The sequence below is a fragment of the Erpetoichthys calabaricus genome, chromosome 1, assembly GCF_900747795.2.
Source record: "Erpetoichthys calabaricus chromosome 1, fErpCal1.3, whole genome shotgun sequence".
Classification (NCBI taxonomy): Eukaryota; Metazoa; Chordata; class Cladistia; order Polypteriformes; family Polypteridae; genus Erpetoichthys; species Erpetoichthys calabaricus.
In genome coordinates, this window is record NC_041394.2 from 252,682,501 (window position 1) to 252,707,512 (window position 25,012).

Here is a 25,012-nt window from a genome sequence, read left to right on the forward strand (position 1 = left end):
TCACGTGGTGCACCCCTGCAGTTCTTAAAGTCCCTGCATTATAACATGGCCTGTCAAGTAGTCAAAGATAAAAGCCATCATAAGGGAGGAGGTTGAACAGAAAATATCTCTTTATGGCAATGAGATGGTGCCTTATGTGTCATACCTAAATTGTTCTTTGCCATTTATACTGTATCTGTTCAGCGAATCTCATAAGATCTCTGGATTCAAAATTAATATGAATACAATCAGTGATAATAACTGATCTTGTTTAATTATCTATTGTTTTTTCTCTTCTCTTATTCCGCATTCAGAAAAGTAGAGCGGTATGATTTTTACATTTATAAAATATTTAGAAATATTTCTATTTTTCATCCATCCATCCATTATCCACCGCTTATCTGAGATCGGGTCATGGGGGCAGCAGCCTAAGCAGGGAAGCCCAGACCTCCCTCTCCCCAGCCACCTCCTCCAGCTCCTCTGGGAGGATCTCGAGGCGTTCCCAGGCCAGCCGGGAGATATAATCCCTCCAACGTGTCCTGGGTCTGCCCCGTGGCCTTCTCCCAGTGGGACATGCCTTAACAAAGGGAGGTGTCCAGGGGGCATACTGACCAGATGCCCGAACCACCTCACCTGAGTCCTCTCAATGCAGAGGAGCAGTGACTCTACTCCGAGTCTCTCCCGGATAACTGAACTCCTCACCCTATCGCTAAGGGAAAATCCAGCCATCCTGCAGAGAAAACTCATTTCGGCCACTTGTATCCACGATCTTGCTCTTTCGGTCACTACCCAAAGCTTGTGGCCATATGTGAGGGTAGGAACGTAGATCGACTGGTAAATCGACAGCCTTGCCTTTTGGCTCAGCTCTCTCTTCACCACGATGAACTGTTTCAGAGCCCGCATTCCTGCAGATGCCGCACAGATCCGTCTGTCGACCTCCCGTTCCATTCTTCCTTCACTCGTGAACAAGACCCCGAGATACTTGAACTCCTCCACTTGAGGCAGTAATGTGCTCCCAACCCGGAGAGAGTATTCCACCCTTTTCCGGCTGAGAACCATGGCCTTGGATTTAGAGGTGCTGACTCTCATTTCCGCCGCTTCACACTCGGCTGCAAACCACTCCAGTGAGAGCTTGAGGTCACTGTCCGATGAAGCCAACAGAACCACGTCATCCGCAAATAGCAGAGACAAGATTCTGAGGTCACCGTACCATAACCCCTCCGCTCCTTGGCTGTGCCTAGAAATTCTGTCCATAAAACTTATGAACAGAATCGGTGAGAAAGGGCAGCCCTGGCGGAGTCCAACCTCAACAGGAAACGAGTCTGACTTATTACCGGCAATGCAGACCAAGCTCCTGCTCCTCCTCTACAGGGACTGAATGGCTCGTAACAACAAGCCTTGTACCCCGTATTCTCGGAGCACACTCCAGAGGATGCTTCGAGGGACACGGTCGAATGCCTTGTCCAAATCCACAAAACACATGTGGACTGGTTGGGCAAACTCCAATGCCCCCTCCAGAGTGTAGAGCTGGTCCAGTGTTCAATGGCCGGGACGGAATCCGCATTGTTCCTCTTGAATCCGAGATTCGACCATCGACCGAACTCTCTTCTCCAGTACCCCTGAATAGACCTTACCAGGGAGGCTGAGGAGTGTGATCCCCCTATAGTTGGAGCACATCCTCTGGTCACCCTTGTTAAAAAGGGGGACCACCACCCCAGTTTGCCAATCCAGAGGCACTGCCCCCGATGTCCATGCGATGTTGCAGAGACGTGTCAACCAGGACAGCCCCACAACATCCAGAGCCTTGAGGAACCCAGGGTGAACCTCGTCCACCCCAGGGGCCCTGCCACCTCAGAGCTTTTTAACTACCTCGGGGACCTCGGCCCCTGATATGGACGGGCCCCCCCCAGAGTCCTCTAGCTCTGCCTCCTCAAAAGAAGACATGCTGGTGGGATTGAGAAGATTGTCGAAGTATTCTTTCCACCGGTCAATAAAGTCTACAGTTGAAGTCAGCAGGGCCCCATCTCCACTGTACACAGTGTTGGTGGTGCACCGCTTTCCCATCCTGAGGCTGATGGTTTGTCAGAACCTTCTCTGTGCCGACCAAAAGTTGTTTTCAATGGTTTGCCCAAACTCCTCCTGGTTTGCCTTAGCAACAGCAGATGCCGCCACACGCTTGGCCCACCGGTACCCCTCAGCTGCCTCTGGAGTCCCACTGGTCAACCAGACCCGGTAGGACTCTTTCTTCAACTTGATGGTCTCACGAACCTTAGGTGTCCACCATCGGGTTCGTAGATTGCCGCCACAAGAGGCACTGACAACCTTGCAGCCACAGCTCCGTTCTGCTGCTTCGACAATGGAGGCTCGGAACATGGCCTATTCAGGCTCAATGTCCTTCAGAATAAAGATCTTTCTGACCGGTTCCTCCGCCAGACGTTCCCAGCAGACCCTCATTATACTTTTGGGTCTGACTGGTCTGTCCGGCAGCCTCTCCCGCCATCTGATCCAACTTACCACCAGGTGGTGATCAGTTGACAGCTCAGCCCCTCTCTTCACCCGAGTGTCCAAGACATAAGATCGCAGATCAGATGACACGATTACAAAGTCGATCATCGAGCTGCGACCTCAGGTATCCTGGCGCCAAGTGCACTTACGGACACCCTTATGCTCGAACATGGTGTTCGTTATGGACAATCCATGGCCAGCACAGAAGACCAACAACTGAACACCACTCGAGTTTAGATCAGGGAGGCCGTTCCATTTCTATTTTTGCCATAGCATTTATTGCTTAACTCTCTTTTGTTGTGTTCCTGTTATTTTGTTTTCTGTGTAGTTTATTCTCTTCATTGTATCCTAATAATGACAATTAACAACAAGCAGAGTAGACATGTGAGCTGGTGACTTTGAATGATGAAAGGCTGTTACTGCTTCAGCATCACACTGACTAGTTAGTAAATAATGGATTGAAACACCCGGAAAAGCAGCATGAAAATCAGTGATGAAAATATTGTTTAAAAGTAAAAAAAGGCTACTGCTTGGTACATTTTAATAAAACAATTACCAAACCTAGTTGTGTAATTTCTACATTGACCCCAAAACACTGAGAAATAACAGATCACTTTATTAGGCTAGTACTCCAATTAAAAGCAGAAGCTACTTGGAACAAAAACCTGCAACCAGAGTTAGATAGATAGATAGTGGACAGAGTTTGGGAACCCCTGCCATAATTTAACTAAGAATTGTTTATCACTCTTATCTAAAATGTACCCAGGGCAAGATCCAAACTGTGAGCAATGTTAAGCCCTGTATGGCTATGGTCATGTTTTGAGAATGTCTACACTGAAACCATTAACAGCAATATTTAAAGTAATACTGGACATGATAACACTGTGTTATGAAAAATCTTTTATGACATCCTATACTACAATATTTGCACTGATTCTACTCACTCAGCTGCAAGAATCCTAAGCAACTCTTTGTAAGTCAATGAGAGAGTGATGTTTCATATTATCTCATATTGGAATTAAACAAATTCTATTTTACAAAGATCTGTTCATACTGTAATTATAAAGTAAGTACATTTGTCTTGTACTGCAGTTTTATTTTTTATTTGCCCAATTATTCTGTATGAAGAACCAGCTCAAATGAGACTTTCTGGTCATATAGCTTTCTGACATTGGTGGGGATGGAATTCTGAGTTCTGTTTTATGGATTGTCCTCAGAACAAATTTTTGTATTTGTCTAGATAAGAGATTGACGATATGATGTTAATTCAACATAAAATTATGTTATATGGGTATGCTCAAAAGGATAAGTGCTCTTCAAAATATTAACATTGATGGAAAGGTTCACAATAGTTTTAAGAGTGATTGAGCACCTTGTCCGCAGAGAAGGTCATCTGGAAGCATGTCATGTAGAATTTCCAGCCATGGCAAACGCCCATAATATTTCATCATAGGTACTATCAGTGTGGAAATGATACTCAGTCTTAAACTACTAATGTCTTTTTCCTCAATATCACTATTTTAAAGAGCACTTTTCCATCAAAGAATTTTTAATATATGGTTAATTTGTTTCAAAATAGCATGGTGAATTAAATGAACTCTTCAGCTCCAGCTGCAAAAATAAACATCATTTTGCTATATAGAATACATGTAGGCAAAAGATCACTGGTATCATGTCCTCTACAATCTGAGAGAAGTAATAGACAGCAAAGGATCAACTAATAGAAAGAGGTGCAGCTCGTTGGTGTTTGTCCTAATTGACAAGTGACAAAACCATCATGAAAAGGGACATATGTAATAAATAGCACTGGCATTAAAAGAGCCATTTGGAAGGCAGGTAGTCTGGTGTAGTGGTAAAGACTTTGGACTTGAAACCCTGAAGTGATGGGTTTAAATCCTGCTACTGTCACAGTGTGTCCATGAGCAAGTCACTTCACATACCTGTGCTCCAATTGGAAAAACAAAAAAAAATGTAATTAATTGTATCTCAATAGTTTTATGTTGCTTTTGATAAAGGAATCAACCAAATAATAATAAATAAAATGTGCAGTTCACAAAAGTGCCATTGTTAAAATAAGAATAATCTTTCAAAACAAGGCCATTTTCAAATAAAACCTGCAATAGTGAAATGTAGGTTAATTACATTATTGATCTAAAATAAAATGACATTGTAATTCATAATAATTAGATGATTTTTATTAATCGTGAAGTTTTGGGGGGTTTTTTTTACAATTTATTGAATCACTTTTATATATCTCTGCGCTTTTTCATGTGATTATTTATTTTAGAATGGCTGTTTTACTTTGGCACAAATTATATTCCATATTTTGTAAGTAAACATGCCACAAATGAAACAGAAACATTTAAGAACCCGTCTTTGATCCCCCATGTATTTGTTTACAATTTGAACTGGAAAATACAAAGGTGTGATACTGCGCTGCTATCAACCAGAAAGGCACAATCATTATTCCCTGTATAAATCATTGTTTCTCTCTCAGTTTCTGGCTTTTACACTGAGAATCTATTCCTTCTATCTCATGGGTCTCCTGACTACCATCTCCTGGGGTAAGAAACTATTTATAGGTGGTCTGCTGGATAGACTCAGTTTTTTCTTCTTAGTGACTGAAATCATTACCAAGGGGGAAACAGAGTTTTTAACATCCCGGTTTGAGGTCTTGCCAGCTATGTGTTTTCTGTGTTTGGTTTCCCCATGAAGGCAGTGCTATAATCTTTTTTATTTTAACAGATTTTGTAAGCTTAGTATAATAAACAGTATTTTTCAAAGTTAACAACATCACATCACATATTCCCTGGAAATCATATACTGTCAAAAATGTCATGAAAATGAACGTTCATTTAGTGGTAATTACAAAGCATTGATGTGGTTAACCGTTCTGTAATCAGGTGGGAACAAAATTTGTGTTGGCCACTGGTATGTTGTCATGCGTATTGAAAATAGCCTGCTAAAAGCGTAGCACGTGTCAAATGCGTAGAGAACAAGTAAAGTGAATTAAATGCATTAATTTCAGCATTGCGTATGTTAGATGTGCACAGGGAGGTAGTGTGAAACACATTTATGTCTCGCTTCATAGCACTAAATTAAACAGGTTTAGGCCATTCGTTTAAAAAATTCCAGCAAGTAAATTTATAAAACAGTCAGTGGATTAAAGCTGCTCTTCCTTTTTCATGCTATTTAATAGTTATTTTTCTCATATTTAATATTTCAAAGCTTTCTTAAAGTCAGCTTCATTGTTTTGAGCATTTAGAATGCGTGTTGGCTTGGAAATTAAACATTTGATCTTATGCTTTTTTTAATTAAAAGCATCAATACACCGTAAAACATTTAGTAACAATTTTCCTGAAAGCATTATTGATGCAGTACTCAAGTTCAGAGTTATTTTTTCTGCTCTCTTACATTTAAAAACATGCCCTCTCTGCATTTTAATGCATTCGTCTTTTGCCATGAGATGTTGACCTTGCTCAACATGAAGCAGATAATGGAAGACTGAATTAATTATCATGTATTGAAGAATAATATTTTCCTTATACAGTAACACACTCTTATCTTCAGTTATCAAATCAAAGAAACAGAACTTTCCCCTCAACTCCCAATAAACGACTCTTATTTTTGTATTATTATTATTATTATTTTACTAATCACTAATTCAGTATTATTTTTAGTTTTACAAACTGCAGCCCTTATAGTTTTAAAGAGTCATAGAACTCTTAGTGATAAAGACAACACCCTAAGGAAAGCACTTACAAATTTAAGAATACTAGCAAGTAAAAACATCTTTACACCAGAGAATGTGTTGACTGGCCTCTAGCAGCAGAAAATGTAGTATTAGCTCAGCTGTGCATGTTTCCTGTGCTGACAACAAATGCTACAGTTTTTCTTATGTGTTGGGAAAATTCCACAGGGAAGTGTGAAATGTGACAATGTAGAATATGCAAATTAAAATTAATTAAGTATCATTCTAGCCTTTTGTTGTGCCACAGATTTCACAAGTTTAACCTGATTTTTTAAGCTTTGAAAATGTATATAATTTATGCATACATTTTTCCTGACTTCAGATTAGTACTCTATTATTAATTTGTGCTTAATGTCAAATGCTACAAAGCGTTTTTGAAGATTTATTAAAACTCTAGTTATGTTGCAAAAATACAATTGCAGACCTGCTGTTTGACATAACTTGATTTCTGTAAAACAGACAGTCTATACTGATGTTGTAGTTTTGTTGTGTTAAACCCAGTCAACTGTGAATTTAGAAGGCTTCATAAAATGTATTTGAGACAAAAACAGTGGAAGTTAAAATCTGTTCATCTAGCCATTCATTTACTGAATTGTCTCAATCCAAGAAATTTTGAATTTAGTATGTGATGCCAATTATATATTGGGCAAACCCACAAGTCCTGCATCCTAGTTACAATTCCCCATCCGTTTCTTGTTTAGGTGGAATTGTCACCTTCTCCCTGTATCTGTGTGTGTTTTCTTCTTGGGAGTCCAGCTTTCTTCCCTCTTTCCCAAATTCTTGCAAGTTAGGCTACCTGATGATTCCAGACTTGTAAGTGTGGGGGTGTGTGTGAGTGCATCCTCTGATGTCAAGTGATGTCACCTAAGTGGCTCAGTGGCCATTTTCCCATTTGACCCTTTGAGCCCCATGCTGCTAGGATAGACTCTGGCCTCTATAGTTTTAGTAGGTTTAAGAATGTTATGTTATATAATTATATGATTTATGTCCCAGTGCTGTCACTCCACTTAGCCTCAAGTCTTTAGGCCTGTCAAGTAAGTAAGGGATGTTGACGATGCCCTGTTACTAATGCTAAACAACATCTTTGAATATAAGGAGCAATCTCCAAATCAAACAATGCTCTTATTTATTAGTATTCACAGTGCATTTAGAGTTATCCAGCCATATGTGTGCTATTAATAAGTTGATATAACTTGGGTTAAGTTCAGAAAATACTCTGTTGTTAAACAATTTCCTAGATTTCATCACAAAGGAAGTCGAGGGCAGCCCTAAGTAAAGCTCACAAGATCTTGCTTCCTCCCCTGACTCATCACCCAGGCCTAACTCATTTGATTAACTCATAGGGAGTATAAACACTACAGTGCTAAAAGTAAATGAAAATTAAAATGGCAAAACAGACTAGGAAGACAAAACAAACGGACAAAAAAGTGCTCTCAGTAATAGGGTATCAACAAGCTAAAAGCATGAGAAAAACAGTAAACGTTGGTACAAATAAAAAGAGAAAGAAATGCAATCAGAAGAACTAACAATCGTAAAACCTTTTTAGAATGCAGTAAAACAGCCACAGAAACTTCCATGCCAACCAATGGCAACCTAAAATGTCTGGTGACCATGCCTCTACAGTCCAATGGCAGTCTTGGATCCCAGGATCACTGTAAGATTGCAATCCAAACAATGCAAAATTAAAAATGTCAAAAGAACAAACATCTGTGCAAAATTTGTCCAAGCAGCTATGAAACCTGGTAGCATGTAAGATTTACCATAGCTCTCCCATCCTTGAAAACTATTAAGCCCTGCAAAGCACCTCCCTACTTTTGCACATTTTGCACAAATAAATGCAGTTATCTCTAACTCACACATTTTAACAGTAAGATGTCTTTTTTTTTTAAATGATGCTGTAGTGACTTTCTCAAGACAAATATAATGAACACGAAACAGGCAGTTATAGACTTTAGGAGGAAAAGGACTGTTTTTCTACCTATTCATCCATCCATCTATTATCCAACCCACTTAATCCTAACACAGGGTCATGGGGGTCTGCTGGCACCAATCCCAGTCAGCATAGGGCGTAAGGCAGGAACCAATTCTGGGCAGGGAGCCAACCCACCGCATTATACACACACACACCAAGCACACACTAGGGACAATTTAGAATTGCTAATCCACCTAACGTGCATGTCTTTGGATCGTGGGAGGAAACCGGAGCACCCGGAGGAAACCCACGCAGACACGGGAAGAACATGCAGATTCCACGCAGGTAGCAGCACTACCACTGCGCCACCGTGCCACCCCTACCTATTCATATAAATGTAGAATTGGTTGATCAAGCCATATCCTACTTGGATAATAATGAATTCAGTTAAGAAATTTTAATTAAAGCTTTTGGCATTTCTTACATGAACCAGTTTACTTCACTGTTGGCCTCTGTTTTCTACAAATAGTCCTTGTATCTCTATCACAGAATACTCCCGTCATCAGTGTGCCATGCACAGCCAAGATAAACTTAAACTGCAATGGATGTTTAATAATAATAATAATAATAATACGTTATATTTATAAAGCACCTTGCCCATGCTCAAAGTGCTTCACAGAAGTTCAAAATTAACAGCAGAGCATTTACAATATTGGAAACAAATAATACCTGCATAAAACACTAAATAAAGATAAATAAAGGAAACACAAATAATCCATCCATCCATTATCCAACCCACTATATCCTAACTACAGGGTCACGGGGTTCTGCTGGAGCCAATCCCTGCCAACACAGGGCGCAAGGCAGGAACAAATCCCCAGGCAGGGCGCCAGCCCACTGCAGGGCATACGCACCAAGCACGCACTAGGGACAGTTTAAAATCGCCAGTGCACCTAAACTGCATGTCTTTGGACTGTGGGAGAAAACTGGAGTACCTGGAGGAAACCCACGCAGACACAGGGAGAACATGTCAACTCCACGCAGGGAGGACCTGGGAAATGAACCCAGGTCTCCTAACTGCGAGGCAGCAGCAGTACCCACTGTGCCACCATGCCACCCAACACAAATAAGGGAAATACAAAATACTTCAAGAAATCCTTGAACAAATAACATAAATTTGTGATACAAATGCATACCATCTTGAGTACCTGGAGAAAGAGAGGACAAACTGAAAGAAGGGTGAGAATGTCAGGGAAAGTTAAATGCCTTCCTAAGTAAATGACCTTTAAGTTGCCTTTTAAAGAATTAATTAAATCAGCTGATCTTATTACTTTAGTGAATTTGTTCCAAATTCTGGGAGCCATAGAATTGAAGGCTCTGTCACCAATAGAGTGCAGATTAGTTTGGGGCATAACGAGATTGCCAGAATCAGTGGACCTTAGTGGGCAGACAGGAGCATAGTGACGGAGGAGGCTGCTGAGGTAGTCCAGTGCAAGGCCATTTGATGCTTTGTTTATTATTAATAAAATTCTATTTTCAATCCTTTAAGACTCAGGGAGCCAGTGAAGGTGGAGCAAGATTAGTGTTATGTGCTCAGTGTTGTGAGTCTGTGTAAGATCTCTTGTAGCATAGTTTTGAAACAAAATGAGCTGAAAGAAAAGATTAGAAGGGTCACCTGCCAGCATAGTGTTACTGCAGTCAATGTGGGACGTAATAAACTAAGGGCAAGTTTCTTAGCTTCAGAAAAGGAAAGGAATGAGCAAACACAGGATATGTTATAGAGATGGGGGTAATGAGAAGTGAAGCAAAATGACCCTTTTTATGGGCTAACCAAACAGATTACAATATGCAAGCTTTTGAGGCAGCTCATGCCCATCTTCAGGCAAATTTTGTTAATGTGGTTTATGTGGATAGAAGAAGACAGGGAGAAATCAAAAATGACACCTAGATCCTTTGTCAAAGAACAGGTCTGATGACAACATCACCAAGAATGACAGAAAAGGAGTTCATTTTCTTAAACTGAGCTTTAGTCCCAATTAGCATAAGTTCGGTTTTGTTGCAGATTAATTTTTAAGAGTTATGTTCTGTCCATTCTTTAATTTCAGTTAGGTAAGTTGTAAGCTAAGAAAACTCAAATGATCTTTCACTTTTAACAATGAAATCAAGCTGAGTGTCATTTGACTAAAAATTATAACCCAGTCCAAAATATGAATAATATGGCCAAGGGGAACTTTGCAGAATTCCTTATTGTGGCCAGCACTGAGCTGAACCTGCTGTTGTCAAGACTAATAAACTCTTTCCTATCAATCAGATAGGACTTAATCCACAAGAGGGTGGTGCCAGTGACAGCCAGAATTTTCTCCATTCTGGGCAGCAGAATATCATGCTTGTATCAAATGCTGCACTGAGGTCTAACAGATTTAATATGCTGGTTTTCTCAGCATCTGCTACTATAAGCAAATCACTACTTATTGACAGAAATGATTTTATCCACTTATTTGCAAGATCAGTAACTGGTAAGTTTGGAGGCAACAACGTGTTCAAGATGGTTAAAAAAAAAAAGTGAAAAATAGGCTGAAAATTGTCCATAGTGTCAGCATCAACACCAGACTTTTTTTATTGTTGGCGTTACAGAAGCAATTTTTACAGTAGGTGGCACAGAGCCAGTGTCAAGGAATTGTTATTATTTCCGTAACAGTTGGCATAATGCCATGAAGACAACATTTGAGAAGTGTGGTAGGGATGGGGTCCACTACACAAGAAGAGGGACACATCTTACAGACCAGGGGCCTCAAGTATAAACGGCATGTACATCCGTTTCCACGCTCACATCATGATGTATAAAAACTAAACATGGCGTAAAGCCACACACATTCTCACGCCAGCTCAATCAATGGCGTACGTATGTTTTCTGCTTGGTTTTGTCGTTTTCTTTTAACCAATCGCTGAACATAAAGTGATATTTATATTTATTTGCATATTAAAATATACATAATTATGGGAGGAGTCGGGGTGGGACGGCAGGCACGTGCATATGCATTACTTTTCACTCTGACCGGGATTTATGCAGCTGAAGTGCATGGAAGTGGGCTTACACACTGTTTTTTACATCTGAATTTTTTTGTGCATACGCACATTTCCACATTTTCCTGTACGCTAGGTTTTAGTGTGAATTCTACACACAGCGTTATGCATGAGGCCCCAGCTCATTAAGAAATGTAGATGAAAATGTGGAAAAGGAGCTGGATGGAGACATAAGACAAGGAAAGATACAAAAGTAGTAATTATTTTGGTTTGTAATTTTAGTATGTAGAAAGTGAAGGAATTTTTCACAGTCTTCAGTGGAAGAAGTGAATGGAAGAATCAATGGAAGAAGGGGCCAGATGTAGATTGAAATAATCACAAATAACAAAACCCTTGGGTTACTATTCTACTACTATTCTACTATTCTGCCATTGCGTGCATTCTTGGCTGCGTTTAGTGCATCTCTGTTTAAACAACCAGATAAGTTACTAAATGTGATTAAAACCTGTGGAGGTGTTGTATAGAGATCTTTTTCTAACAAAGTATGATTATACCCTCATTCATTCTTCTCATCCTATGCACTGTTTTTTTACAAGCTAGGTTTTAACCAACTCACCTAGAAAGCCTTGATAACAAACAAGGAACTCATTCATTTTCTTGCTTCTATTTATGACACAGTAATTCTTCTTACTACTTTAATTGTTTTTACGATAGGTACCTTGTGAGAAAAAGTTAATGAGACCTGTAATTACACATATTTTAATTTGTTAAATTTTTTTCTTCAGGTACTACTAATGGAAAGTACTGCTGTTCAGAAATCTTTGTCAACCATCGCTGTTTCTCAGGCCCATATTTAAATAAAGGACGAATAGCAGAATTGCCACAATCAGTAGGGCCGGGCAAGTGTACTCTAGTACTAAAAGAGGTGAGGTTTACTAATCATATTTTTTATTACCTGCTAATATAGTAAGTCTTGATTTACATTGTTTTGTTTTTATTATGCTTACCTTGTAAACACTGATTATTGTGCTGTTTTCTATTAGTAGTTTTGTAAGTAAATGTATTTTATATCCTTCCTGGTATAATTTGCTTGATAGTCTGACAAATAATGGGAAATAAAGATATATACACAAAGCTGTTAGTATATTTAAAAAGAGTCTGATAAATGTGGAGCTGAAAGCAGAAGTGACCCAAAAAATTAATTGCATTTGAACATATCTATAGTAACTTTAGACTTTTAATCCTTTAACCGCCATGTACAATTTCTTGTATTAGGAATATGTCATTTTTTGCAAACCCCAATTTACTCTCCAGAGAGTTTTGGGGTCAGTGCGCAGGACCAGCTATTTGTACAGCACCTCTGGAGAAATTGCAGGTCAAGGGCCCAACAGAGTAGCATTCCTTCTGTCACTACTGGGATTTGAACCAGCAACCATCAAGTTACCAGCCCAGAACCACCACTAGGTTATCCATGATAGTACTTAACACAACAAAAGAAAGCACTGACGCTACCTTGAAAACAAATTCATATATTTTACAGTTCTGATTTTCACACAGTAATGGCCTGGCTGGGTTGCACCTGATGCAGTCCTGACTCCTATGACCTTGAATTGGGATAACAAAGTGGAGGAAATGGAGAGATGGGTGCATTTTGTAGGTTTATATAAATGCTGTTCTTTTCATGATGTTCATAACTTTGCGGAAAGAAAATATCCTGCCAGGGGATGAAAAATAATATCACAATACTAAGGCAAGTTAGAAAGGACCTGTGGACAAAATACAGGACATAAAATAGGCAAAGGTCAAAACCAAGATATTGATATCTAAGCACCTAATTTAAAAATGCTAATCAAAACTCAAAGTGAAAATGTCTAGCCAAAAATTCCTTTTTAATTTTAAACACACAGCGAAGAGCAAACAAAATGTTTTTCTTTTATTATCCACTTTATAGCAATGTTTTCCCTACAGCAAAATATCTTACTAGGATCTGAAAATGACAGTGCTCATGGGAAACAAAATGCAATTGTGTAATAAGAAAATTGCAATGTTGAAATTGAAACTGCAAGTAAAAATGACTAAATATTTCAATCCAGCATAGAATGTCAGGAAAGTGACATCTAAATAGTAACAAACAAAAAATAAAATCATAACAGAAATACAGGTAAAATACACCTTGCCTTTTTGATAAACCCTGAAAATTAAGGACATACTCTAGTAAGGAGAAAGAGATCATTCCAGCCACTTAGCTCAACATTTTTACTCATACTAAATGCAAATATCTTATTTAGCTGTTGGTTGAAAGACAGCAAAGTATTTGCCTCTTTGATATCCTGAACCACCCATCAAATTCTTCCCGTTTTCCTGAGCTTAATGCATTTCGCTTTGTTCTAAAGTACTCTCCTAACATTATTCATTTATAACTCTGTCAGGCATTTAAAAAGAAAATATTTTCATTTTGCTAACCCTGTTATTTATAGCCAAAACAATTTGTATGACTCAACTGGGAACAACTAGGCCAAAAAAGACAAAACGAGAAGACCAGAAAAGCATAAATTGTTTAGGCCACTGACGTTAAGTTGGTATCAAAGTGAGACTGGTTCCACTGGAATATATCTGAAACTGCTACATATTTTGTGTCTCACAAACATGGTTGACCCCTAAGACTCCCCAGTATGTGATGCAACTAAGTGGCTTTCGTAACTACCACATGTAGTGAGCTGAATTATTACATCATACCATTTGAATTATGTTGAACAACATGTTGTGTATGGCTGCTTTAAAAATTGCACACCTGATCTAGAATATTTGATGAATATCATTTGCTACACATGTTACCTTCCAAGAGAGTTCCCCAGTATTTTTCCAAAAGCTATGTACAGTACATCTTACTTTAAGCGAATTACACAACAGTATTCTAAAATATTATAATTTGCATCTCATATATTTATTTATTATTTGGTACAATTAGCACAAAATATTACTGGTATGCAGCACTGTTCTCTTCAGGAAGTATATAATACACACTGTCATAGAAAAGAATACACTGGTGTTAAAGACCTTGGCAATCCTGCACAGTCACTTTTCTTCTTCCTCCATTTTAGCGAATGGTACAGGGCCATTAGCACTCACATCATTAGCTTCAGAGACATACAGGTTATAAGACTGCTCATCGGCAACACTTACTGTACTGTGTACACAACAATACATTTTGAATTGGAACAATACTGTGTAGATGATCAGTTTACAGCTGAAAAGTCAATTCAGTAGAATTTTCCTGACCATCATGCATTTTCTGCCCAGACTTTGGTTTTCCTCTCACAGTTCAAAGATTTGTTACAATTTCCTCCCATAGTCCAGTGTCAGTTTGATTTTAACACATGTTTAAGCTCATGATAGCATAGTGGTTACTACTTACAGTGAGATGGAGTTTAAATCTTAGCCTAATAACTATGTGGAGTTTGTGCCCTCTACCTATGTTTGTATTGGGTTTTCCCTCCATACCTGTATGTTAACATATTGATTGACAAAAGATACTCTTGTTTGAGCTTTCTTCCGACTGCTCCTGGGATCCATCTGTCTCCTCATGGTCCTGAATTGTATAAGAATAAGATGCGTATAGCCTTCAGTGGGCTATCTTTCTATACTGAGTTGGCATGTGTTTTGTGCTCTTTGTTACTGAGATGTGTTTAAAGAGTTTGTAGTGTCCAGAGCCTATCCAATGGGGTTTATAAATGTAAGGACAGATAAAAAAATTCTTGAGGTTGAACATACTTTCATTATCTCTCAGTGAAAAACCTTACTAAAATAATTCACATTCATAAGTGCTGTTGTGGCTTTAAATAAAGGAAGAATGATAGACTTAATTTGATTTATGTAGTTTATGAAATAAATGTAATGCAACAAATTATACAGTGCATACAGTTTTAATTCCATTACATTACAGTGGTAGAACAAATATAGAACATTTATGAAAGCATTTGATGTGAGAGCTTTTTTGTATTATACAATACTGTGTATTTTTTCATTAGATAGTCTTAATGATGTAGTTCATCCATTCCCAGCATTGTCAACACAGCACTCTAAGCTGTTTTTATGGACTGTATTATGCATCAACATTTTTTCATACTTATCTTTGAAAACCACAGGTGTGCAATAAAAATTGTAAATTGTTTTTCAGAAATTGTTACTTTAAAAATCTACTGCTGTCTAAGAGTCACTGCTAGTTTAGAATTTTTAAATGAAAATGTTATAGAGTAATTATATAATTTGATTTCATTTATTATTGTTCCCTTTATTTAATTTCACTCCTCACAATTTATGACTGTGAGAACATGGCATTTGTTCTTCACATAATCGATGTATGTCTACATATATTGGCATGCAGACGCAGACTGAAGCAGCCCTACTTCACAGGCTTATAACCTTACTTGAATTCCTATAGTGATTTAAGGAAAAAATCAAAGAAAAAAATGACACACCGGTTTGATGTCTCTCTTGTTTATTTAAAACTGAAAAGCAATCAAATATAAAATGTTCTGTTAGAATGCTGTGACAAACAATCAGCCTTACTTTAGGTCAGTTCTGCTCAATATAAGCCTGAGTAGCTCTGGTCTCCTTACCATACCAATGAAATTATCAGCACAGAGGTTGTAGGAGTACTTCCTGCTGTGCTATCAAGAGTAATTCCTGAAAGCTTATAGAACAAAATGTTGGTGTTTACAAAATACTTATAACACCATACCAAGACTCTAGGGCTCCATTGAACCAATTCCAAGTATATTAACAAAAGGAGAAGTTATTTTCTTCCTGCCAAAATGTCAGATCTCTAAGAGCAAGAATTGCACAAAGAATTGCAGCAAGGCCCCTGTTGTTGTGATGTGGTTTCTTAAGCATAACAAAATGAGTGTGAGGCCTCCTGAAAAGACTATAAAGGCAGGACCACCTGCCCATGGAGGCTAATCTAAAATCCAGCCAGTCCCACAATAGCTAGCTGCAGGCTTCTGGCCTTGTAGGCCCTACTAGTGCTGGGAGGTATACTGGTTCATACCGAAAACCGTTTTTTATTTTTGTTATGATGTGGATTTTTCTTATTCCGCAACACCAGTTTAAATTGCCTAAACAATATTCGGAAAATGGCGCAGCGGGTAACTGTTTAAGGGGAACCTTTTTCACTGCTACACCGCTAAACACATGCAATGGAGTACATGCCTTAGTGGAGGTGTTGCGCGGGGGCTCTTTTTCACTGCTACACCACTAAACAAGCATACAACAGAGTACATGCGTTAGTGGAGGTATTGCACTGTAAAAATGGACAGAGAACATTCCGAAACTGAAGCTGTAGCAGACGATAAAGTTGAACATGATGACACAGAAGAACTTTTGCTGGAAAAAGGAGTCACGTCTGTTGTCTGGAGATACTTTGGATTTAAAAGGTCGGATGTGGACCATTATGTTCAAATGTGTGAATACTGTTTCTATACTATACTGTTTCTATACTACTGGATAATACTGCAAGCCAAGTTGTATTTTTTTCAATACAGTGTAATGTACCTGGGTACTGTGTAATAATGTGACGATATGTTGACTTTATTCTCGACATTTCCACTTTAATCTCAACGCTTATGACGAGAATAAAGTCGACATTTCTACTTTATTCACGCTGTTTGTCGAGATTTAAGACGACATGTTGACTTTATTCTTGTAATTTGTTATTAAAGTAGAACATTGTAAACTAAACTTCATCTTAAAATGAATATTTAATTTCCTAGATTTTCTCAAACCCCGTCATAAGTTATGTAGCACATTAAATGCTTTGTGTTAAGTGTTCCCGGAGCCATGTTAATCGCTACGTGCTTCTTAAACTGACTTCCTCTTGCACTAAGAGAAGGCACAGACAGCACACAGAATACATTAATTTCATGATATTCCTGCTCCCTGAACATTTAGAATGCTAAGATAAATACTTGATATAATTTTCATGATGAAATACATTAAAGCATGTATTAAACATGAGGAGGCACGGTGGCATGGAGGTTGCACTGCTGCCTTGCAGCAATGGGGTCCCAGGTGTTCCCTGCTTTAAATTTGCATGTTTTTCTGGTGGGTTTACTCGGTATGCTTCAGTTTCCTTTCAAAGTCATGTAGGATGGCTGGTTTTGTTATGCTATATTGACCCTGCTAGTGTATGTATTGCTCGTATTCACCCTGCGATGTGCTGGTGCCACATTCAGGATTTCCTCCTGCCTCGCACACAATGCTTGCTGGGATGGGCACAACCCTGAATGGACAGCATAATTAAACATGTATAACGAAGATTTTTTTTTAAAGTTCTGAACACTTCGTGGTCTAAGTTTATAACTAGTTTTAATTTCACAAGGACATTTATCGTGTGGCGATTGGTTATGCGGAGAAAGAAAAAGGAAGAATAGGAACTGGGGGTTTAATACGTCAGACAGAGACAGCACGCATGCAATAAAGAAAGCCCACTCAAAAGAACATCCATTGAATTCTGTGTTCGTGTCTCCGACCACCAAATCACAAACCCAACATTTACACAATATTTAAGTTAAACCTGTGCGATACCCATTCATACATCCAGTTTTTTGGAACCTCGTCACACCTGCCATAAAGTTCTCTACACTGAACGTACACCTGGGGACCCCTTACTGCAAGGGAGCAGCACTACCGTGCATTTTTAATACCTGCTTTAATGCATTTCATCATGAAAAATTATCTTAGCATTCTACATTTTCAGAAAGCAGGAATATCATGAAGTGAATGTATTCTGTGCGGCGATATCTGCCTTAGTGCAAGAGGAAGTCAGTTTAAGAAGAGCGTAGCGATTAACAACTGGGTCGGGGAACACTTAACACAAAGCATTTAATGTGCTACATAACTTATGACGGGGTTTGTGAAAATCTAGTGAATTAAACATTGATTTTAGGATGAAGTTTAGTTTACGACATTCTGCTTTAATGACAAAATAAACTATGAGAATAAAGTGGAAATGTCGACTTTAATCTCGAAATATAGTTTTTTCTTCACTGTGTCTGTAGTTTTTTTTCTTCACCGTGCCCCTAATACGATTCCATAGGGCTATACCACAAATAGCATTATAAATGCAAGTTGCAGTTTTATTATTTATGTATATAGCTTAGCTTGAAGCAACGTTCGTATTAATGCAGTTTGCCTTAATGATGCCAGTTGGTAGAGATGTCATCACCAAGTTGCACTTGTTTTATTTTATTTTATTTTTATTTGGTAAATTCTGTGTAATTATTATTACTGGAAGTTGCACTATTATTTATTTTATTGGTATTATTTATTAGTTTAAATATTATGCAGTTTAATGATGGTAAAGTTGTTTAAAAAGTCACTTTAACATGTCAGTGGACAGAGATTGTTAACATTAACAAAGTGTAGTTGGTTTACAAAAAATATTTACTATTTATGCCTTTTCTAAGACATGTTCAGTGCAATACAACTTTTGACAAGCACCTCTGGATATTTTACTAAGTCGAAATGCCTCTTTGAATGGTTGAAAATATGTTGTCAAAATTTTAATTTAAGTTGTTTGCAAACATTGTTCAATAAAAAGGCTCTATATTTTGACTGCGTCTGTCATGCAGTGTGATTCCTTCTCTTCATTAGTGCCACCCCCTTGAAAACTATCACTTTATGGGGCCATGCAAACCTGTATTAATACTTGTGTGCACATTAAAATTTTTTTTGTACAATGTACATTTCTCATGACAGTGGAATAGGTTATTCTTAGCCAGTAATTGCAGTGGAAAATGTGTTTAACATCCACTCATGCATGGGAAAAAAATACCGTCCAATACCGTGAAACCGGTATAATTTTGAAAAATACCGTGATATAGAATTTTGGTCATACCGCCCAGCACTGATAGGGACCTGACAAAATAACAAGAAATGTCCAAAACAAAGCAAAATGCCCTACAAGAAAGAGGAAGCCTATAAACCCTCGGCTTGTGCAAATAGGATTTATTAGCAAAACACAAAAAAAAGAAAGATGCAAGGTAATGCTCAAAAGAGCAAAAATAAGCAAAATGAATTGTTGTAAAGGCAGTTGTATAAGAAACATGTAAATATGCTGTCCAGGAAACAGAATCCTAAAGAGAGAAGTCAACAAAACCAGGAGAATCCAAAGTAAAATAGCAATATTTACAAAGAACATCGAACAAATGCAATGGTCCATTGACTGTGTCTCTCACTTTAGACTCCAGTTAAAGGCAGAGGGATGATGCGGCAGCAGTGATGTCAGGGTGGCCCCACCTCTTGGAGCTCTACCCACAAAATACATGGAATGGAGGTACATTTAAAAAGATAGTACATAATTACAAAAACAGCAGAAAATACATAAATATATGAAAAATAATGATTTCAAAATTCCAACAACACATAAAATACACATACATTCAGACTATTACATAACATCGATTAGTACATAATTACAAAAACAGCAGAAAATAAATAAATATATGAAAAATAATGATTTCAAAATTCCAACAACACATAAAATACACATACATTCAGACTATTACATAACATCGATTAGTGTATTCCTGACTCCACTATCAGAAATTAAATTCATTGCAGTGTAGTAATGTGAAAAACTACTATCCACAATAAGAGTAAGAGTTTCTATTTCAAGTTTGCCAAAAAGTCCAATATTATCACAGTAGCTAAAAAGGCAATTGTTTTGTGAATCAAAATTCTAAATCCAATCTTTTTTGAGTCTAATTTAATTTTTAATTTTCAAATGGGTCATTGGCAGGAATACTAAATCTGATTTTAAAGAACTAAGATATAAATGTACTTTTTACTCTTAAATTCATGACAATACTAGTGTTATTCGCAATGAATTTGCTGCATCCGGGTTCACCCTTGTTCGTCAAATTATTTACTGATAAATTGGCAGATTTAGGAGAACTTTATTCCCCAGTAAACCATAATGCTTTGCGATGCCAGCTTAACATCCCCCAGAGCTGTAACAGCCAACATTAGATGGGACCGCCCCCCTGGTATGCAATTCTGATCATTTGCATTACAGACTCTGTGGGACTTAGTTAGTGGTAGAACAGATAGAGCAAATAATGCCAGATCTCAAAATTTTATTTTTATGAAACATGTACAGTATACATAATTAGTTATCTCTGCTTGTAACAAAATGTGCAGGTCAATCTTCAAGATCCACATCAGTATAAGAGAAGGAGACGCATGTCCTATGCATGCATAATTAGCCACATGGAGATAAAAAAAACAAACCTTCAAAGAGCCTGAATAAATACAGGAGACTGAAATAATAAGAATGAAATATTTATTACTATTTACAAGATGTTTCTATCTTTTTAATAGAAGAAAAAGTGCAATGAATCAGCACAGGCGGTTTGCCTTCAGCGCGACTTCAAAAAATGGAATGAGCCATCAGCTTCAATCATGACATGCCGCTTTAAATTTTCTGCCTTTAAAAGACCTATGTATTTTTTGTGAGTTCTGACTATGATTTTGACATTTCCTCTTTGTTTTGATGAAATATAAAATTGCGGGTTTTTGACTGCATCATTTCTTGTTTGATCTCATGGTGGAGGAGTGGTTGGCACTGCTGTTGCACAGTTTGGGTCACCTTTTTGGCCACAATAATCAGTCCAGTGTAGTTGCCAGACGTTTCCCTAGCCCTCAGACTTTAAAAATGGTTACACCATTATAATCCAGTCAAATCTAGTTCAGTTAGTCCATCCCCATTGACTTAAATGTCTTTTGTGAAGTTCTGCAATATTTGCAAACACTTCCGTGATTTCTCTGAACTCGATGCAAATCAAACACCGTGGAGTTTGCTCATTACTATGACTGAGGCCTTCCATGTTCCAGTTTTCAAAATTTATGAAGTAATGAATATTATATGAGCTTGGTATTTTAACGTTCAAATTTTTTATAACAGAAATTCAATTATATTTAGTTTTTTTTTTCCTGTTTTAATGAAAATGGACATTTTGCCATACCTGTGAGGATGTTTTTGAAAGTTTCTGCTATCAGACCCAGTAAGCAACAGTGTTACTGCCAGTGTCTTAGAACAGTTGTATAAGCATAAAATAAGGTTGACTGTCTCTCTCTATTTCTATTGCTTTAATTTAGAATCTCAAATGGTTAATGAAGTTCAGGGATCAACAACACACATTTATCTTCACTCTGTGCTAAATATGATGCATTTCGGTTAAAAATTGTGTTTGACACATTTGTTTTGACATAAAATTATTTAAAATTTATCTGTGAAAAGATGCAAATTGTGAATGGCGTTTTCAGATAATCTTTAATTTTCAAAAAAGAATAGGCAGTATTGTAGTCTGTACATATTAATTAGGTATCCGTCATGTGATGGAAGGAGCTAGCAAAATAAATTTATTAGGAATGTGCTGAATTTTGATTTGTTTTTAAAATCATATGTATGTTTTTTTTCTTTTCTTTTCAAATATTATATCATTCTCAATGTTTTTCTATTGGGTGCAACCATTTTGTGGGCAAGAGTGTACATCTGTACAGAGAATGATGTCGATGAGATAGCACTTTAAAAGAACATGGTGTGCACAATGAAGTATCTGAACTTTAACGCCTTAGAATTGTAGTAGCTTGCAAACTATTTTCAGGAAGTCCTCCGGTATTGAATTCTTTTTGTTTTTTTAACTATAAATTTTGATTTTTTTTTTTGTAGTTTTGATGAAACATAGTTCAACCTCTTGTAACAGAGCCCCTGCTTTTATAAAAATTAGGTCAATATAGAAGTCACCCCATGAGAATGCTATTGTATGCCACAAGGATTATTTTAGTTTCCTCATTCCCCTTCAATGAGTGGTTTCTCAGTCAAAGGTACTTCACTTGAATTGTATTTTTAGTTTAATTTTATTTACCTTTAAAAATAATTTCATGTTTTTCAGTTGAAAGACCATTAACTGAACAAATTTTAAAATGTGTTGTTAAGTAGCTGTTTTTAAATGTTTACCATCACTAAATAACACACAGTGCAGTGTCGATATGAAACAATTACATAAACATTCAGAAAATTTTCTAATTAACATTATTAAACCAGCTTAATGCAATTATGGATTGCACAAGGAAATTGTTTAATTATTCTCATTATCTAAGGAGTATAATTCTTAAGGACTGCAGTGGGCTGGAGCCATGTCCAGGGATTGTTTCTGCCTTGTGCCTGATATTCCTGATAGACTCCAGCCTCCTGCAACTCTGCTCAGAATAATGCAGCCTTATAAAATATCATGCTATGGTATTTTTTAAGGAATAATTTGTATTTACATAAATAAGTATGCTATTTTATTTTAATAAAAAAAAAATATATATATATGCAAAACTTCTGAAGTCCATATTTAGCCGTAATGTTGTGTGTTGTCCACAAGAAGGCCGCAATGTCTATAAACAAAGGCAAGAGGAAACACAAAGAATGAAGGGCATAAGGTCCAGCATATCCACTGAACAGACATTTCTAAATACACAATGTAATAGAAACAGACTTATCGTTGTTCCTATTTTATGAAATGGACAATTCCTGTTCTAGTATAAAAATTATTCTGATTATGAAAAGAACCAACTTGGTCACTTTGTTTTATTGTTTTGTTTGTAAAGTAAAAAATGTCATTGCTATGTTTCCCATACAAATTCTACCTTTTTATGCTAGTCTAGTTGTAGAATATGAGATTGATTGACTTGAGAATAAAAATGGTATTCTTTCATAGCACATATGCATCAACTTTTCCAACATACAGTATTATGCAAAGTTAAAATCCCCATTGGTACTTTTTATGCGTGTTAATATTCATGGTCAGTTAGATTAAGTGGTTCTGAAAATCTTATGATGCAAAGATGAATAAATAATCAGTCATGTTTGGTGAATACTTGACATATTTAAAGCATATAAAAATGTTATAGATAGATAGATAGATAGATAGATAGATAGATAGATAGATAGATAGATAGATAGATAGATAGATAGATAGATAGATAGATAGATAGATAGATAGATAGATAGATAGATAGATAGATACTTTATTAATCCCAAGGGGAAATTCACAATAAGTATTATTCAGTTCCATGTAATAGATGGGATGATTTCAGTGTTATGAAGAGTAAAATATGTAGTTCAAGTTATGATGCAAAGATGAATAAATAATCAGTCATGTTCGGTGAATACTTCACATATTTAAAGGATATAAAAATATCTCAATACGTATTGTTCAGTTCCATGTAAGAGATGGGATGGTTTCAGTGTTATGAAAAGTAAAATATGTAGTTCAAGTTTAACGTAGTACATCAAAGTGGCCAGTCATCCAACTTACAGCTGCGGGATTCTGGGTTCAGTTCTCATCTCTGGTGTGTATTTGCTCATTCTGTCCTTGTCTGTTTGATTCTTCTGTGTTTCTTCTGGTTTTCTCAAACATGTTAAATGTTATGTTGCATTAAATTAAAATTTGCTTGGTATAAAAACTACACAATCCTTTTAAAATAAGCACACCTTCAAAAAGAAATAAATTATAAGGGTATTGTTTAAATAATAAAGGCAGAGAATTTAATTCTGAACCATATAGAGTTTAAACTTTAATTAAATGTGGCGTGAAGTTTTCATTGCATATGCTTATAATTCCACGTTGTCCTCTCCTTGTTTGCTGGTATCTGTGGCAGAGCTCTCCTAGGTAGTTGAGTCATAAAATATGCATAGAATTCAGAACAAACAGCAGTGTGCCACTGTGAGAGAAATATGTTTAATATGTGGTTGCTGTGGTGATTTGCTACATAAACTCAAGGAAAATACCTTTATTCAAAATCTGTAAACAATTTAAAAATTCTGTTAATGTGTGTATTTATGTATAGCAGCTGCCAAGGGCATAATGTGTTTTTCTTTCTTGTGAAGTTTTTTTGTACCATGAAAGAATAAGACATACACAAATACTTGCATAGAATATATAGAACTATGTAGTACCAATAATATTTTAAAGCATCTTAAATTTTGAAAATGGTACTTTTTAAAGAGTTCTATTAGAAATTATTCTGCCAAGAAAGAAAGAAAGATAACTGTCTTAAATGTCATTTTTGTGATGATTTTACTTTTCAGATTATGTATTGCAAAATGTGTTAAACTCCCATACAGAAGACTTTCCTTCTCTTTAGCAAGATTAGCTTAAAAACAGTGTTTATATATTTTAGTTACAGTTTCAGACTAAAAGCAAATGCCTTCATTTATGCAAAACTGGCTTTTATTGTAACCATGAAGTGGTTTTTAATACTTTAAATATTTGGTGGTTCTTGAAGTTAAGACTGATGTTGTCTGGATTATGCTGACCAGAGATGGAATCACGTAGCATATCTGCTAGATGCCAGCTGTCTTGTAGGTGAAACTAGCTCAAAGGACTGAAGCCTGGCACACTGCCCTGTAAAATAAAACTAATCTCATGCACCAAAGTAATTGTACAGCATGGCAAGAAGGTAAAAACAAGTCCAAAATCCAAGCAGCAGGTTAAAGCTCTTATGAGGAATGGTGGGAATACAGTGTCCAAATCCAGAAAGAAAAAGAAAAAAAAAATTGAAAAACACTAAAAAATAGTCAAAAGATCAGAAAACAATTGATAGTCCAAAGGCAAACACCAATGTCAAAAGTACTAATTAATAAAAAAGCAAGAGCCCTAAAAGGATCTTTTAAAGATAATTGTACACAATGTTCAAACAAAGTAAACACACCAAACTTCCCCAATTTATGTCCCCTTACCACCTGTCATTAGGGGTGCGTGATACTGGAAAAATATTTTAGCTCAATATTT

General features: G+C 36.9%; 1 protein-coding gene across 3 annotated transcripts in view; it reads left to right on the top strand.

Moving 5' to 3' along the window:
- Positions 1-25,012, top strand: part of sfmbt2 (Scm like with four mbt domains 2) — a 417,083-nt gene that overhangs the window by 341,635 nt on the left and 50,436 nt on the right. For all 3 annotated transcript variants that reach the window (XM_028814085.2, XM_028814102.2, XM_028814094.2), the window contains one exon: positions 11,957-12,096. In XM_028814085.2, the coding sequence (XP_028669918.1) occupies positions 11,957-12,096 (140 nt within the window). The remainder of the gene's footprint in view (positions 1-11,956; positions 12,097-25,012) is intronic.